Source organism: Antechinus flavipes, chromosome 4 (assembly GCF_016432865.1).
Source record: "Antechinus flavipes isolate AdamAnt ecotype Samford, QLD, Australia chromosome 4, AdamAnt_v2, whole genome shotgun sequence".
Lineage (NCBI taxonomy): Eukaryota > Metazoa > Chordata > Mammalia > Dasyuromorphia > Dasyuridae > Antechinus > Antechinus flavipes.
This window is the reverse complement of record NC_067401.1, coordinates 99,662,007-99,677,792: the sequence shown is the minus strand read 5'-3', so window position 1 is coordinate 99,677,792 and position 15,786 is coordinate 99,662,007. Positions and strand designations below refer to the sequence as shown.

At 36.8% G+C, this 15,786-nt stretch overlaps 1 protein-coding gene across 6 annotated transcripts in view; it reads right to left on the bottom strand.

Annotated features, from left to right (window-relative positions):
• The window catches only part of SIPA1L2 (signal induced proliferation associated 1 like 2), a 127,900-nt gene that overhangs the window by 100,572 nt on the left and 11,542 nt on the right, over window positions 1-15,786 (bottom strand). For all 6 annotated transcript variants that reach the window (XM_051993601.1, XM_051993603.1, XM_051993605.1 and 3 more), the window contains exons 2-3: window positions 8,852-8,985; window positions 7,130-7,318 (exon numbers count right to left, since the gene is read on the bottom strand). In XM_051993601.1, coding sequence (XP_051849561.1) covers window positions 7,130-7,318; window positions 8,852-8,985 — 323 coding nt within the window. The remainder of the gene's footprint in view (window positions 1-7,129; window positions 7,319-8,851; window positions 8,986-15,786) is intronic.

Here is a 15,786-nt window from a genome sequence, read left to right as displayed (position 1 = left end):
TCTCAATTGCAGTAAAGCTCTATTATATCCGCATGCCAGAATTTGATAAGTCACCCACACGCATGAATAGAACATATAAACATATATACACATAGGTCCATCTGGGAAGGAAACGAGAGAAAAACGTAGGCCAGTGTCTGCTCTGCAACGTAGTCGAGATGCGTCTGCGTCCCTGAGATTTAAATGCCGCTGGTTCTCACAGGTGGGAGGCAGGACGTGGATGCTGGTCTTCCTGACCTGCAGTCCATTTCTCTACTTGTTCTGACGATAGCTCGCCCGTACATGGTTGTTCGTGTTGGCTCTCCGGCTCGGTCGGGAGTTCATATCCTTAGCAGTTAGCAGAGAGCACCTAGCTGGTGCTCAGTCCACTATAGCTGACTGACCAACTGATTGTGTGCTGTCACAAACATTGCACAGAGACATATACATACATACACGCACACACATAACTAGGATAAAACTAGGATTATAATCCTAGGCAACTGGGAAGATTGGGGTCCAACTATAATAGCAGGGTATTAACCTGGTTTTGTTTGTTTGTTTCTTGGACTCCGTTAGAAGTCTAGAAAAATCTATTGACCTTCTCAGAATATTTTAAATGCATAAAGTAAAATACACAAGATTACAAAAGGAGTAATTATATATCAAATAAATGTAATTTTTCCCTCACTCAAAATTCAAAAACTTCCTGAAATCACCCAATGCCTTACGGACCATGCCAAACTGAATATCCCCCAGAGAACTAAAACTCACCAAAGGAGAACTCAGTATCTTTCCCCCAAATTCTCTCCTCTTCCCAACTTTCCTTTTACTTTGAGGGCACCCCAATTGTCCCAGTTGCCCGGGATTATAATCCTAGTTTCATCCTTGACTGCTCACTCAGACCCCATATGCAACCTTACCAAGGTTCCATCATTCTATCTTCACATCTCTTGATTATACTTCCCTTTTTCCACTCCCATGGCTGCCTCCCTGTCACAGGCCCAATCACCATGTGTCTGAACCTGCTGGTTAGTCTCCCTGCCTCAAGTCTTCCTCTACTCCAATTCATCCCCTGCACAATTGACTAAGCCATCTTCCTAACGTACAATTCTATCCATATCACTCCACTCAATAAACTCCAGTAACTCTGTAGTAGCTTATCTACAGGATAAAAACAAAATTCGTTGTTTGGCTTTTAAAGTCCTTCATAATCTAGCCTCTTTCTACCTTTCCAATTTTGTTATATTTCATTCCCTTAATATACTATATGGCCCAGTATAACAGACATCTTGCTGTTTTTAAATACAATGCTCTGTCTCTCAACAATGTGCTTTTTCATGGACTGTCCTCTGTGAAATTCCGGGAATGTTCCCCTGCCTCACACATGGTTGAGTGGAAGGAAAAAAAATGGAATCCAAGATTAAATATCTTTTCAGAGAGGAGAGAACAAAAGACTTAAACTGCAGAAATTCTGAAGTACAGGAAGATTTCATGAAAGAAAAGCAAAAGGCAATAATGTTAAAAGGACACAAATTCTGAGTCAAAGCAACTGACCTTGAAGACAAGATGTGCAAAGTTAACCTAAGGATCATAGATCTCCTTCAAGAATATAACAAATTAAAAAAAAAAAACCCTCAATGTCACGATATGTGTAATTTATAAACTGTGAGTAGTAAAGAAACTCATCAATTAACGACTAATGTTCTGGTAATAAACATCTCCAAACTTAGACTGATTTTTAGATATAGCATATGCTCTCTTCTAAAAACCATGCTCAAAAAGATCATCCAGCTTGGTAGAACCTACCAAGATTGTATGGACCATCAGTACATCCTTCAAGAAGTCATAGTTATCTTTAAGCCATAATAAAACATGAGACTATGACTGTTTTGTCATTGTCATTGTTGAGTCATTTTAGTTGCGTCTGACTCTTATGACTGTATTAGTGGTTTTCTTCACATAGATATTGAAGGGGTTTGCTATTTCCTTCTTCAGATCATTTTATAGCTGAAGAACCTGAGGCAAACAGGTTTAAGTGTTTTCCAGGGTCACCTTGTTAAGTAAGTATCAAAGCCACATTTGACTTAAGGTCAGCCACTCTATCCACTATTCCACATAGGTGCTTTTTTGATAGAACATTTTTAAAAAAATTAATATATTTATTTTATTTAAAGTTTTGAGTTTCAAATTCTGCCACTTCTTCCTTTCCCTTCCTTCTCTCCCAAAAAAGTAAGCAATCAGATATGAATTATATATGTACAATCATGTAAAACATTTTTTTATTATAGCTTTTTATTTACAAGATATATATGCTTGGGTAATTTTTCAGCATTGATAATTTTTTTTTTAGATTGACAAAAGAGGTTTATTATTAGATAAGCAAAGTTAAAGTATAGGCGAAGGTAGAGATAAGGAGGGCACTGGACAGAGGGTCCAGTGGACAGAGGGCCCTCACATGGTAGCCATGTTTGGAATCTCTGCCAGCATTGATAATTGCAAAACCTTTTGTTCCAATTTTTCCCCTCCTTCTCCCCACTCCCTCCCCCAGATGGCAGTTTGACCAATATATGTTAAATATGTTAAATATAATATATGTATCATGTAAAACATTTTCATATCGTTCATTTAAAAATTTAAAATTGAATAAAATTTTTAAAATAAAAGTGAAAAATATCATGCTTCAATCTATATTCAATCAATGTCAGTTCTTTCTCTGGAGATAGAGAGTTTGATTCATCATTAGTCCTTTAGGACTGTTTTGGATCATTGTACTGTTGAAATAACTAAGTCATTCATAGTTCTTTACTGAACAATATTACTGTTACTGTATACAATATTCTCCTGGTTCTGTTCGCTTTACTATGCATCAGTTCATATAAATCCTTCCAGGTCTTTCCTGAAATCACTCTGCTTGTCATTTCCTACAGCACAATAATATTCTATCTGCAATCATATATCACAGCTTGTTTAGGCATTCCCCAATTGATGGGAATCCTTTAGATTTCAATTCTTAGCTACCACAAAAAGAGCTGCTATAAATATTTTTTATACAAATAGGTCCTTTTCCCTTTTTTATTAGGATGTCTTTGGGATTAGTGTTACTGCTGGATCAAAGGGCATGCACAATTTTGCATCCCTTTGGGCACAGTTCCAAATTGTTCTTCAGAATGATCCAATCAGTTTATAACTCTACCAATAATGCATTAGTGTTTTGATAGAACATTTAAATAGTTATCGTTAAAAGTAACTTTTAAAGTAATGTAAAAATAGTTATGAAAATAATTAAGGAACCCATATGTTAAATATTTTATATGTATAGTGAATAATTATATATAAATATACACACACATACATATAGAGACATACACATGTATATCTATATACATATTAGCAGAATGAGGCAAAGTAGATGTTTACTATTCATCTGCAATTTAATGTGGGTTAGGAGGATGCATGCAAATTTCTTTCATAAATAAAACAAAACATGTTACACCAGTAAGAGATATACTAAGTTAAGATTATATTACCCCCAAAAACACAAAAATTAATAAACCTTCAGGAAAACAAAAATTTGCAAACTTTTTTATAAAACAAGTAATTATTACACAGAATGCTTAAGTATCTCATACTTGGATATCTTATAAATATTTCAAAAGGAAAAGCACATTAAACTCATCTAACCCAATAAGTGGTATTTCTCTGCTTCAAAAGTGAGCTTCATGTTCACCAATAATTCCTTGAATTTAGAGTTACAGTGGAGTAATCCTCAGAAATGCTTTGATGACCAAGTTCAAAGTTTCTACGCTTAACCTAGCACAAAATAGTCGGGCACCTTTATCCTAAGCTGCTATACAAAAGAGTCCACTGCTTTTGATTTCACCCTAAGTTCTTTACTGCAGTCGCTAGCCCCAAAGCAGCTCATTTCCAAGAAAGAAAATCAACCAGACACTGGCCAAATGTTGTCCTTTTAATACCTTCAAGGGCAGGCCATGTGCCATCAAGCGGAGTCAGAGGGGGCCCCAGGACTCACGGTGGGGAAAAATGGAACTTTCTCAGGGCTCTGCTACTGTAGCCAATAAGAACACAAGCACGCACTCTGAGGCATAAAAATCAGCGCGGCTTCTGTTCCTCAGTGTTTTAAATGCCGTTAGAGAGCAGAGCATAAATTTGCTGACAGAAAAGTGGGATCCAGAATCTGAAACACAAAGTTTAAGCACTTTACATATTACCTCCTAAGACATAAATTATATCCCACAATATAGTCCTACAGCTTCAAACTCCTGTCCTGGAAGACCACAGGCAAACCTATTTCATTATTCCTACTTTGTTAAATATTTTACTCCGTTGTTTCACAGAAGTTTCATAGAGTTTAGATGATTAGCAATAACACAGAAACAAGAAAAACAAGTAACAATAAAGCTCTCTAATAGCAGAATGAGCAGATGTTCATTTAAACTAGTCCTTCGATGTTTGTCTCTGAAAGCCGAGCTACCTTTTTGACCTTAACAGATCATCGGGTTGATTCACTCTGAATCTCAAGGTGGCTGCATCTAGTTTTCTCACCATAACTTGCTAACTTGTTAGTCTGATTAGAATAATCAGCTTTAGAAATTCAGCCCATTTAAAGCACCAAACATTCGGAGGTCCCAAAATTAGCTCTGCTGCACACACATGAATAAAGGAGTGTCAAATAATGAATACCGCTTATTCTAACTGCAAGCTGCAAACATAACTTGTTTAACCTCTCATCGAAATGCTGAAAGTACTTATCACTGTGATCTTTTATGCTGCATAAATTCTACAAAAAGAAGACAGTTACTTAAAAATACACTGAATTTAGGCTAATAATTCAGGTCCAGCCATTAAAACCAGCCACCTCTCCTTTCCCATGATCCCCATTCTAGCACTTTTCATCTTTCCCCGAACTATGACAAACATTCACTAACTGGTTTCTAGTCTCCTCAGTCCTTCTGACAACAACTAAATGATGAATTGTAAGCCTGCCTTTCCCTCTAGTTTTAGTGTCCCCAATATTCTTGTTAAATTCAAATGTTTGCTTCTATAAAATCTCTCTATGCTAGTCTACGTCCCAAAGTTTGCTAATGCGGCTCCTCAAATCTCTCCCCTTTCCTTGCTCCGTCTTTTCCTGGCGATACTTTGCCCAGACCCTGAAGCTTCTCTCCCATATCATTTCTTTGATATTAGTGCTGAGGACTTCTCAAATATGTCCTTGGAGAAAGAGGCTGGTATTGGAATCCTTACAAAGTGTTAAGTCATTAGAGTTGATAGAGACAATAATTACCATGGTCCAGTATGATTGATCTGATCCTACGAGGAGATGTTATGGGCCAGAACTTGAAACAAGGTACTAAATGGAACTGATAGAAACAATGCTTGTGTTCACACCTTTAGAGAGCTCATATAAGCAAGAAGCTCTTAGGGCCAGAGAGCACTCTGGGAGGAAACCCATAATCCCACTCTCGGATCCCATAATCCCACTCTCAGATCCTATAATCCCACTCTCAGATCCCATAATCCCACTCTCGGAACCCATGATCCCACTCTCGGATCCCATAATCCCACTCTCGGATCCCATAATCCCATTCTTGGATCCCATAATCCCACTCTCGGATCCCATAATCCCATTCTTGGATCCCATAATCCCACTCTTGGATTCCATAATCCCACTCTCAGAGGGGCAGCCAGATTCATTCATCCCATCTCACACCACCGTGGTGGCTGGTCTCCTGCACTTCCCCCACTGAGACCAAGGCTGGTCTGAAAGGCTCTCCAGAAAGCTGCCCAGCCCCAGGCAAGGAGACAAGACTCGGAAGGAGCACTCTGGGAGGTTGAGAGAGAAGCCTTCTCTCAGAGGCAAGAGAGATTCATTCCAACTTTCACCTTGGTGCTGGTTGGAGGCTGAAGGGAGCAGAGGCAAAGGACTAGCTGTAAGAGCTCTTGGAACCAAGCAGAAAGAGAGGCCTCTAAGAAAACTAACCAGGCTATTTTGGAGGAAGCAATAAAAGATCTGAACTTTTAACACCTGGCTGCATTTGGAGTGATTATTATTTTGAACTGAAAGTAAGGCTGCCTCCAGAAAACCTCTCTGAGAAACTTGCTCCCAGAGAACCATTACATTAAAGAAGAGAACACCATAGGCTGGAGTCTCGGCTTGCTCTACTTTGGACTAGGTCGATAATGACGTGAATATCAATAACGATGAGGAGAGCCTTTATGTGGTGCTTTAAGGTTTACCAAGTGCTTCACTAGTATCAAATCTCTCCTGTGAAACAACCTTTCCTTACAGACCCCTTTGCCAATAAGGGAAGGGAGAGAGGAACAAGCATTACATCATCGCATCTCCTCTGTGCACCCGGCACTGGGCTGAGCGGTTGCTTCCTTTGATCCTCCCAGCCCCCCAGGAGGAACGTGCTGTTATTTCCCAAGTTTTTTTTACAGATTTGGAAGCTGAAGCCGAGGGCGATTGAGTGACTTGAGCAGGGTCACATAGCTTGTGCGTGTCAGGCAGGATTCAAACTCGGGTCTCAGTCCAGGTTCTGTTCCCTATACAATGCATCGCCTGAGTTCATGGAGGGGGGAAAAGCGACTTCATTCCTGTCTTTATGGTCTTGGCAGCTAGCACGGCACTGCTAGGAGCACTGCACATGACAGACAAGGGTCTACACCTGGTCACAATTACTGTGTGTACTTGCTTTAACTGCAATACGGGACTATAAGCTTCTGTCATATCATTACCTTTCCTAGTCCGATCGGCATATAATGGGCAAAAGCTGAATGAAGAGATTAAAGAGAGTAAATCTCAGAAAGCTCAATATTTCAAGGTTCTAGCCCCATCCTCATCAGTGGAAATACTTGGCTGCTCTCCCAGCATCTTGTATAAAGAGACGTGTGTCCCCAGGCAGCAACAGAAGGTGTCCTAGACTGGGGCCATGGTGTGTTCGTGCGTCACTATATTATGACATATTTATAATATAATATAATGCAGTATAACTTAATATGATATTACATATACATAATATAATACTACAGCATATTCAGAAGGCAGCAGGACGGGGAGAGGGAGAGAAAGGAATCTGAAAAACTAAGAGACAGGGGGAAAATCTCCACGAAGGTGGGGGTGACTTACCCCTTGCTCGTCGAGCTTGAGCAGCTGTTCAGAGACTTTGGGCGAGTTCAGAGCCTGCCTTAGGCACTGGATGCTCAGCTCAGGAATGACATACTCCAGAACCTCTTTGAGAGGCAGTCCGCGCGCCGTGCCGTGTCTCGCCGTGGAAGGGATGGCATCTTCTAAAATGGCTCCTCTGAGCGTTGTAAGCTGAGGGGGGATGCACGAGACTTTACTGGCTATTTGTAGCGGTAACACTTGGCCAGCCATCACTTTAAAGTATGATTTTAGTCTGACAGACACCCCGGAAGTATTGGTGGAGAATGGCTACTGTTATCTGGAAGGGGAAAGAATGGGGAAAGCAACTCCCAACCATGTATTTCCAGTGAAACCCATCTTACAAAATCTGATTCCAAACACTCAGAAATAGCCTTCTTTCAATCTAATCTCTAATCTGAATATATCCTGTTGTTATGAAACAATGTAATGGAAAGAGTACTGGACTGGGAGTCGGGAGAACTTTATTGCAATTTCCTGTCTCTGGCATAAGCTAGCTAACTTGGACAAGTTACTTAAACTTTGTCCACTTAAATTTCTTTTGTAAAATGAAGATGACTCTTAAAATCCCTAGAAAGCTCTGTGAACCTAATAAGGTAGAGGAAAGGGTTCAGTTACGGTCTCACTGATATAGGGCAGCCCTCATCTACCAATGTGGGTCAGCTCTTTCATTGAAACATCATCTTAGAAAGTTGCCTAGGAAACAGAGACATTAAGGATCTTGTCCAGGATTCAAAAGCCAATAGGAGTTAAAGGCCATATCTTAAACCCTGGCTTCAAGGTCGGCCTTTTTTTCCTACTATGTTGTCTCTCAATAATATATGTGACTCTTATAAGATGAGACCTTTCCAAAAAAAGGAAGTCCTATGAACACAGAAAGACTTAGAATAATGGGGATCCTATACACACACACACACATATATATAGTATGTATGTATATATATTATATATATATATGAAATGACATTATAATAATGCTGCATTCAACTATGTAAGGACACTACAAAACTATTTCACATTTAGGTTTTGAAATTTAGCTCAGTCTGTTCCAAAATCATACCATTAAAATTAAATTAACTAGATTTCAGATTCTTATAATGAGAACAGGACCCAGTGCAAGAACTGGGTCTAAGTCTTAACTAATAACAAACAAAACTCACTATAAGACTATTGTATGGTGCTTTTTCTGTAGTAATAATAACCAAAAGTATGAAGCTCATTTGGCTTCATACAATAAAAATATATAGCTAAAATTACTGCTCTGGTAAAAACCCTCTGAGAATATGCTTTTCACTATTGTGAGCTTCTTATTTTCATCTGGTGTGGTTTAAAATCATTTTAATCCAGTTTATGCATATATCCTGTCTCTTCAGCATGTCCCAGATCCTCTCTGCCTTTTGTTCTGTCCAACCACATAAGGCAGCAATCAAAATCATTATTCCTTAAGACCCTTGGAGTTATATATACGTAATAGCTATTAGAATTATTCCTTTCAACCATTGTGTAAAATAGGTAAGTAGTGTAACAGACATTTATAAGTACAAAATCTTTGAATAATTTAAAAAGAGAAAAGAGACTAAAATTTGAAAATACTTGAAATTCCCTTTGTGACAATGGCCTAATAGGTTTTTAATTTTGTTTTAAAAAACAAAACAAAGAAAGGATAATAATGGAGAGCAGAAATACCTCACTGGTTCTGAAAGCTATCCGATAGTTGAATTGAGACCCTTCTTTTTCCTTAGTTTCTTCAAGCTTCTCTCTCCGGATGCTTACTGCGACAGGGCCCAAATTTTCATCTATTCCAAAGTAGTTTTGGTGTTCTGTAACAGAAGAAAACAGGTGTTCAAAAGAAAACAAAAAGAATGAAAAGAAAGGCCGTTGAGCATCGTTCACCTGATCTCTGCAGTCAGCAGCTTCTTGGTAGCCCTGGGTACCCAACACCAGGCCTGTGTGCAGAAGATTAAGTTCCTAGGCATATAGCAGAGTCAGGCAGACACAAACTATCTGTAACTTTCTTCCTTAACAATCAGGGAATCAGCACGAGTTCCTCAACAAAGCACTTCTTTTTTTATTGGCTTTTTAAATGAAGCTCAGTACATCATTCATCACTATCAAGCAAATCATATTTTAAAGTTTTAAGAAAAGAGAAATATAATGAATAAAAAAGTGTCTTCACAAGCTAAAAAATATAGAGTGATAGAATTACTTACAATAGAGTAAAATGAATTAAATGGGCTTCATTATGAAGCAGTCCTCTCTTTGCAGAAATTGCTAAACCATTAAGTCTCTCAGTCACAAAATTTTATTCTGGAAGGGAACTTTTAAGAGTCAGCATGTCCAACCTCCCACTGGGACAGGAACCACCTCTATTGCCTTCCTACTAAATGGTGATCTAATCTGTCTCTCTCTTTGAACATTACCTGGGAAAAGTACCTCCAGGTAGGCTCTTCCATTTTTACAGAGCTTCAATAAATTAGAAAGTTTTCTCCTATACAACAATTCAACCATTTAGTTAAAAAACCCATTTAAGAGCCATTTGGTACAAGGCACCATATCAGGCATTCAGGATACAAAAAGTAAAATAAATTAATCCTTCACCTAAAGGAGTGTTCAATCCAGTGGGATGAGATAGGTGGCCCAAACAATTAAGATACAGGGCAGATGCAGTTAACTATAAAAAGAAGATGTATAAAGGGTTTTAATTAACATGAGGAATGAGAAACCACTTTGGAGTGAATTGGGAAATTCCCTTTGGGGTGAGGGGAATTAGGAAAGGTTATATAAAAAATGTCACATGAGTTGGACCTTAAAAAGAAGGGAAGTCAAAAATGGGAATATGATAGGAACAGGTAGAGGAGATTGCACTCACCATATTATATAGAGAGAATGCAGGTAAAGGGCAAGTCAATAGAGAAGAGTGAACAATGAACAATCTAGTTTTGCTAAAGTGCAGAACAAATAAGAGGGAAGAGTTTGGAGGGAAAAAAAAACCCGTGAAAGTAGTGTGGAATCAAATTCTGCAAAAGCACAAATGGCAGAATAAAAAGCTGGTCCTATATGTGGCATAAACAGGGAGAGTCACTGAAGGTTTTCAGATGGAAGAATTACCTGATCAATACAGCAAACATGCAGCATTATAAGGATGGGCTGAGGAAGGGAGAGAAAAGCACCAGTTGGTACAACATGCCCAGGTAAGTGAGAAACCCTGGAGGCTGCTTTTCTGTGCCTTTAACCCATTAGTGCTGCAGGAAGCCATCCAGGACATCTCCAGTCTGATGTCTGATCTACATCTGGCCACTGGACCCAGATGGCTCTGGAGGGGCAAGGGAGGCAGGTGACCTCGCACAGGTCCACTTTACTTGCACACCATGTTACCACCTCCCTGATGTTATGGCCCTCTTCGAGAACCAAGGACAAATGACAATAGTCAATAGGAAGCAGCAACAGGGTCTTGTCTACCTTCGACACCAGAGATGCTGAAAAATTCAAAGAATCATCTTCTCTTTGTTTGGTTTTAGTATCCTTAGTTTTTTTTCTACTGGTTCTCATTTTCTGTAATTACCCAAACCTCTCTGATCTACTTCCTCTAAATATATTTTAGTTTGTTAATATGTGTCCCTCTAAAAATTGTTATGCAAAAATATGGTTTGACTATAATAAAATTCAGTGGGACCATCACCTCCGCTCATAATGAATTTAGTCAATTATATGTAAAATGAATTTATAGTCAATAAAAAAACCCTGTATGTGCAAACATATGTGTGTGTGTATATATATGAATTCAGATTGTGCCAATATAATAAAGATACAATTCTACTCAAATTAATTTACTTATATAGCACCATGTCAAATTACCCAAAATCATTTTATCAAGTTAGAAAAAATAATGACAAAATTTATATGGAACAAAAAATGTTCAAAAAAAATTAAAAGAACCAGTGGGGGAAAATGTGAAAGAAGATGGCTTCACAATACTAAATCTCAAACTGTATTATCAAGTGGTAATCATCAAAATAATCCAGGGTCTTTTTTTAGTATTGTTATAGTTGATTTCAGTCATGTGTTATTGGGAAGAGGATTGTTTGTTTTTTTTTGCAGAGAGGTGGGACTATTTTTTTATTTTCTTCTTCTGTTCATTATACAGATGAAGAACTGAGGCCAATAGGATTAAGTGACTTGTCGAGGATCACATAGTTAGTAATTATCTGAGTCCAGATTTGTACTCATAAAGATGAATCTTCCTGATTCTATGTCCCATGCTCTATCCACTATATCATTCAGCTGCCCTTCAAAATAAGCTGGTGGCAGATAAGTGGAAAATATTAGGTACGTAATACTTAGTAGAAAATGAGCATTAATCTAATGTAATTAGTAATCTAAAATAAAAATGTGGTTTAGACATAAAAGGTGATATAATAAGCAAATTAGAAGCTAAAACAGAAAATTTTGATTTTATTAAATTAAAGAGTTTGCACAAACAAAACTAATGCAGTCAAAATTCTAAGAAAAGTAGGAAACTTGTGGATGGAGGGGTTATAGCAAATTTCTCCAATAAAGTCCTCATTTTTCAAATATACAGAGAATTGAGTTAACTGAGTCAAGTTAGTCTCCAACTGATAAATGGTCAAAATATATGAGCAGGGAGTTTTCAGAAGAAGAAATCAAAGCTATCAATAGTCATATAAAAAAGTGCTCTAAATCACTTTCTATCAGAAAAAATGCAAATTAAAACAACCCCCGAGGTATTAGCTCACACTTATCAGATTGGCAGAAAAGGAAAATGATAAACACTGGAAAGGATGTGGGAAAATTGGAATACTAATGTACTGCTAGTAGAGCTGTGAACTGATCAAACCATTCTAGAAATCAATTTGGAATTGTATCCAGAGGGCAATTAAATTGTGCACACCCTTTGATCTAACAGATTTTGTATCCGCAACAGATAATAAAAAAGGGGAAAGGGCCTACATGTTCAAATACACACACATACACAGACACATTCACATGTACACAAATATATTTAGATAAATTTATCTATCTCAATTCTTTTTGTGATGACCAAGATGGAAGGGATGTTCATCAATTGGGGAATGGCTTAACAAACTGTGTCAAATGACTGTGATTGAACACTATTGTAGTTTAAAAAATAACATGCAGGATGTTGTCAGAAAACCTGGAAAGATGTATATGAACTAGTGCAAAGTAAAAAAAAAGCAGAGTCAAGAGAACAGTGTACATAGTAACTATATTGTACAAAGGCTACCTGTCAATGATTTAGTTATTCTAAGCAAGACAATTATCCAAGACAATTCCAAATGATTTAAGAAGAAAAATGCTATCCAAAGAAAGTAATGATGGGAATCCGAATGTAGATCACAACACTTTTTTTCTTTACTATCTTTTTTTTATTCTTTCTAAACTGTATTTCTTTGCAATATGCCTAATATAGAAATGTTTTGTGTTATTGCATTTGTATAATTTATACCAAATTGCTTGTTTTCTTAATGAGAGGGTGGGGAATTGTGGAAGGGAAGATAATTTGGAACTCAAAATTTAAAAAAAGAAAACAAATTTTTAATATAATTGAAAAAATTAAGTTTTAAAAAATGATTAAGGACTACTGCAGAGTATATGATGAATCATCAAGAGTGTTGATTTGCTTCTTGTAAAAGTCAATGCAAATTAACTTTAGAAGTAAAAAGGGAAGGAAAAATAGAAGTAGGCCTGGGGTCTAATCATTATCTTTTACCACTAAGATTATTTATATCTTTAAAATAATTTGGTATCCATATTTTAAAGAATACACTAAGAACAGAGAATTAAATAAACCTAACAGTCATTTTGTGATTTTTAATGTACATTTAAAGAATGTACTGTGACCACTTAGTACATGATTACATTTAGTCCTAGTGGGAATACCTTTCTTGAATAAAAAGCTTGAACCATATCTTGAGTAAAGTTAACATATATAACATGTCAGAGTTTATCACAGATACATTAATGCAATACAATGGAAAACCAGAAAAAAAAAACATATATATAGTGACTGTTAACAATGTAAATAATAATAAAAAAAAAAAACAATAAATGAAAAAGCAGCGATAGTGGTGTGATTATATTGGCTAAGTTTGGTCAAAGAGAATAACTTTTAAAATGTGAGGGAGGTACAACTGTACCCAAAAGGTAGAGCAATTAGGCTGTGCCTCCTTTTTGAGCCACTACTACTAGGACTATATCCCAAATAGATTATAAAAAAGAAAAAGGGCACATCAGCTCTTTTTGTGATGGCAAAGATGGAAGGGATGCTCATCAACTGGGGAATGGCTGATTAAGCTGTGGCATATGACTGTGATGGGAGACTATTGTGCTTCAAGAAATGACAAGCAGGTGAGGCTGCAAAGGTTTGGAATATTGCAAATACTGTCAGACAGTTAAGTATCGATTCATTAAGCTGCTTTTCTCCCCACTTTCTTTAATAAACTTTGTTAGAAGGTGTGGCTTGCTGAATAGAAGGGAAATCAACAAGATATCAACAAAAACAAGAGTTTTAAAAAATCATATGTAAAAAGAAAATACACTGGAGATTTTTGTCATTAGAATCTGAACTATGAAATTACATTATAGTTTCATATAACTCTGGTGCTTTGAACACTTCATTACCTAAATCCATTTGGACCAGGGCCCAAGAAAGTGTTTATTTTACACCAAACTCTTTCTGTATCTAATTAATTGTGTTGTTGTAAGGTTCTAGCATATTTCTCCTAGTAATATTCCCCAGGAAGAATAAAAAAGACCCGTAATAGCTGATATTTATGTGGAGATTTAAAATTTACAAAGCACTTTGTATATATTATCTTAGTTAATCCTTCTGAGAACCCTGTGAGACAAGATAATATTATGGTTATTTTACAGAAGAGAAAATTGGTGCCCTAAGTTTAAGTGACTTGTCCATGGTGACAAAGCTAATCCAAGCCAGGATTTAAAACCAGATTTTCTTAGATATGAAGTCCAACAGGCAATCAACTTGTTAAAGCAATGGGTATATTTTAATTTCATGTATACCTAGAGCTTGATTAAATATTTATTTTTAGGCAGCTGGTGGCTCAGTAGAGAGAGCATCGGGCCTAGAAGCAGAAAAGCTGAATTTAAATCCAACCTCAGATACTTACTAGCTATGTGATCCTGGGCAAGTCATTTAACCCTGCTTGCCTCAGTTTCCTTGAATGTAACATGAGGATAACAATAGTACCCACATCACAGGTGGTTATGAGGATAAAATAAATGTAAAAGCACTAACTTATTATTAGCACAGTCCTTGGCACACAGGCACAATATAAATGTGCATTTGCTTTCTATTCCCATTTTCTATCTGAAGGATCTGAAGCTGAATTAGAATTAGACTGCTTATGGTTTGAATAGATGAGGTTTGAGAAGTTATCCATAGTTTAAAAAAAAAAAAAAAAAGATTCTGAAAGTCAATTTTGAAGATGTCTATAAGGGCCCCTAAAATACAGGTATGCATGAAATTACAGTACAGAAATTTATTATCTAATGGTAACACAAGCTTTTATATACTTTCCTAAAAATTAAGAGGAAGCATCTGCTTCTCATTCCTTATTTCCCAATGCCCCGAAGCAATTTATATTATCACAAATTCTAGACCGCCTTCATTATTAGAAAGTTCCCTCAGCACAGACAATCTAAGATTGTGGCTTTCCCTATGACTTCTTACTTCTTACACAGCTTTAGCCAATGCCATCACCACCCAAATATTACATGGAATGGTGGGATATGGTCCAAAAATGGCTTTAATTTGCCCTTATCAGGAAGAAGCCAAAAGGGAATGTAGAAAATGAAGTGAGACTCAGTAGGACAGAGGACTACACCTGGAGGAAGAGGGAAACTGATCAGGACACCTAGGGCATCTGTGAGCTGATGGTCCAATTAATAATACATTTATTTCAAGAACTGCTTTACTGAGCAGCATCAACTATCTAGAAAAGAGCTAGGACCCAAATTATGTAAAATAATTGTCACAAAGTTTACACCAGCATTTTAAATCATATGGACAGCTAGCTGGTACAGAATACAGAATTAAAAAAAAAAAACCCAAAATAAAACAAAACCTGAGTTCAAATTCTGTCTCAGATTCAGTTTCTTCATCTTTAAATGGGGATAACAGCATCTATTTCACAAGGCTTCAATGAGGATCAAATATGAGTTAAGGTGGGTAAATTACCTTAAAGCAAAATAGAAATGTTAACTTATATGACATTAATAAACTCCAAATGGATAAGGTACCTAAACAGGAAAGATCACATTAAAACAAAATCAGTAGGTCTGAAGGCACTATCTTTCCAAAATATGGCAAACAGGTGAATTTTTAGATAAGGAATAGAGTCAATCATGCAATAAAACAATTTTAATTACATAGAATTTAAAAAATTTGGATAATCAAAATCAATGAAACTAAAATGAGAGAACTATGGGGAGAATGGAGAAATCTTGGCATCCAATTGCTCTGATGAAAGTCTTATTTATGAAATGTCTAGGGAATTAGCACAAATACATAAAACCAATAGCCATTCACCAATAGATAAGAAAACAAAGCATATGGTATT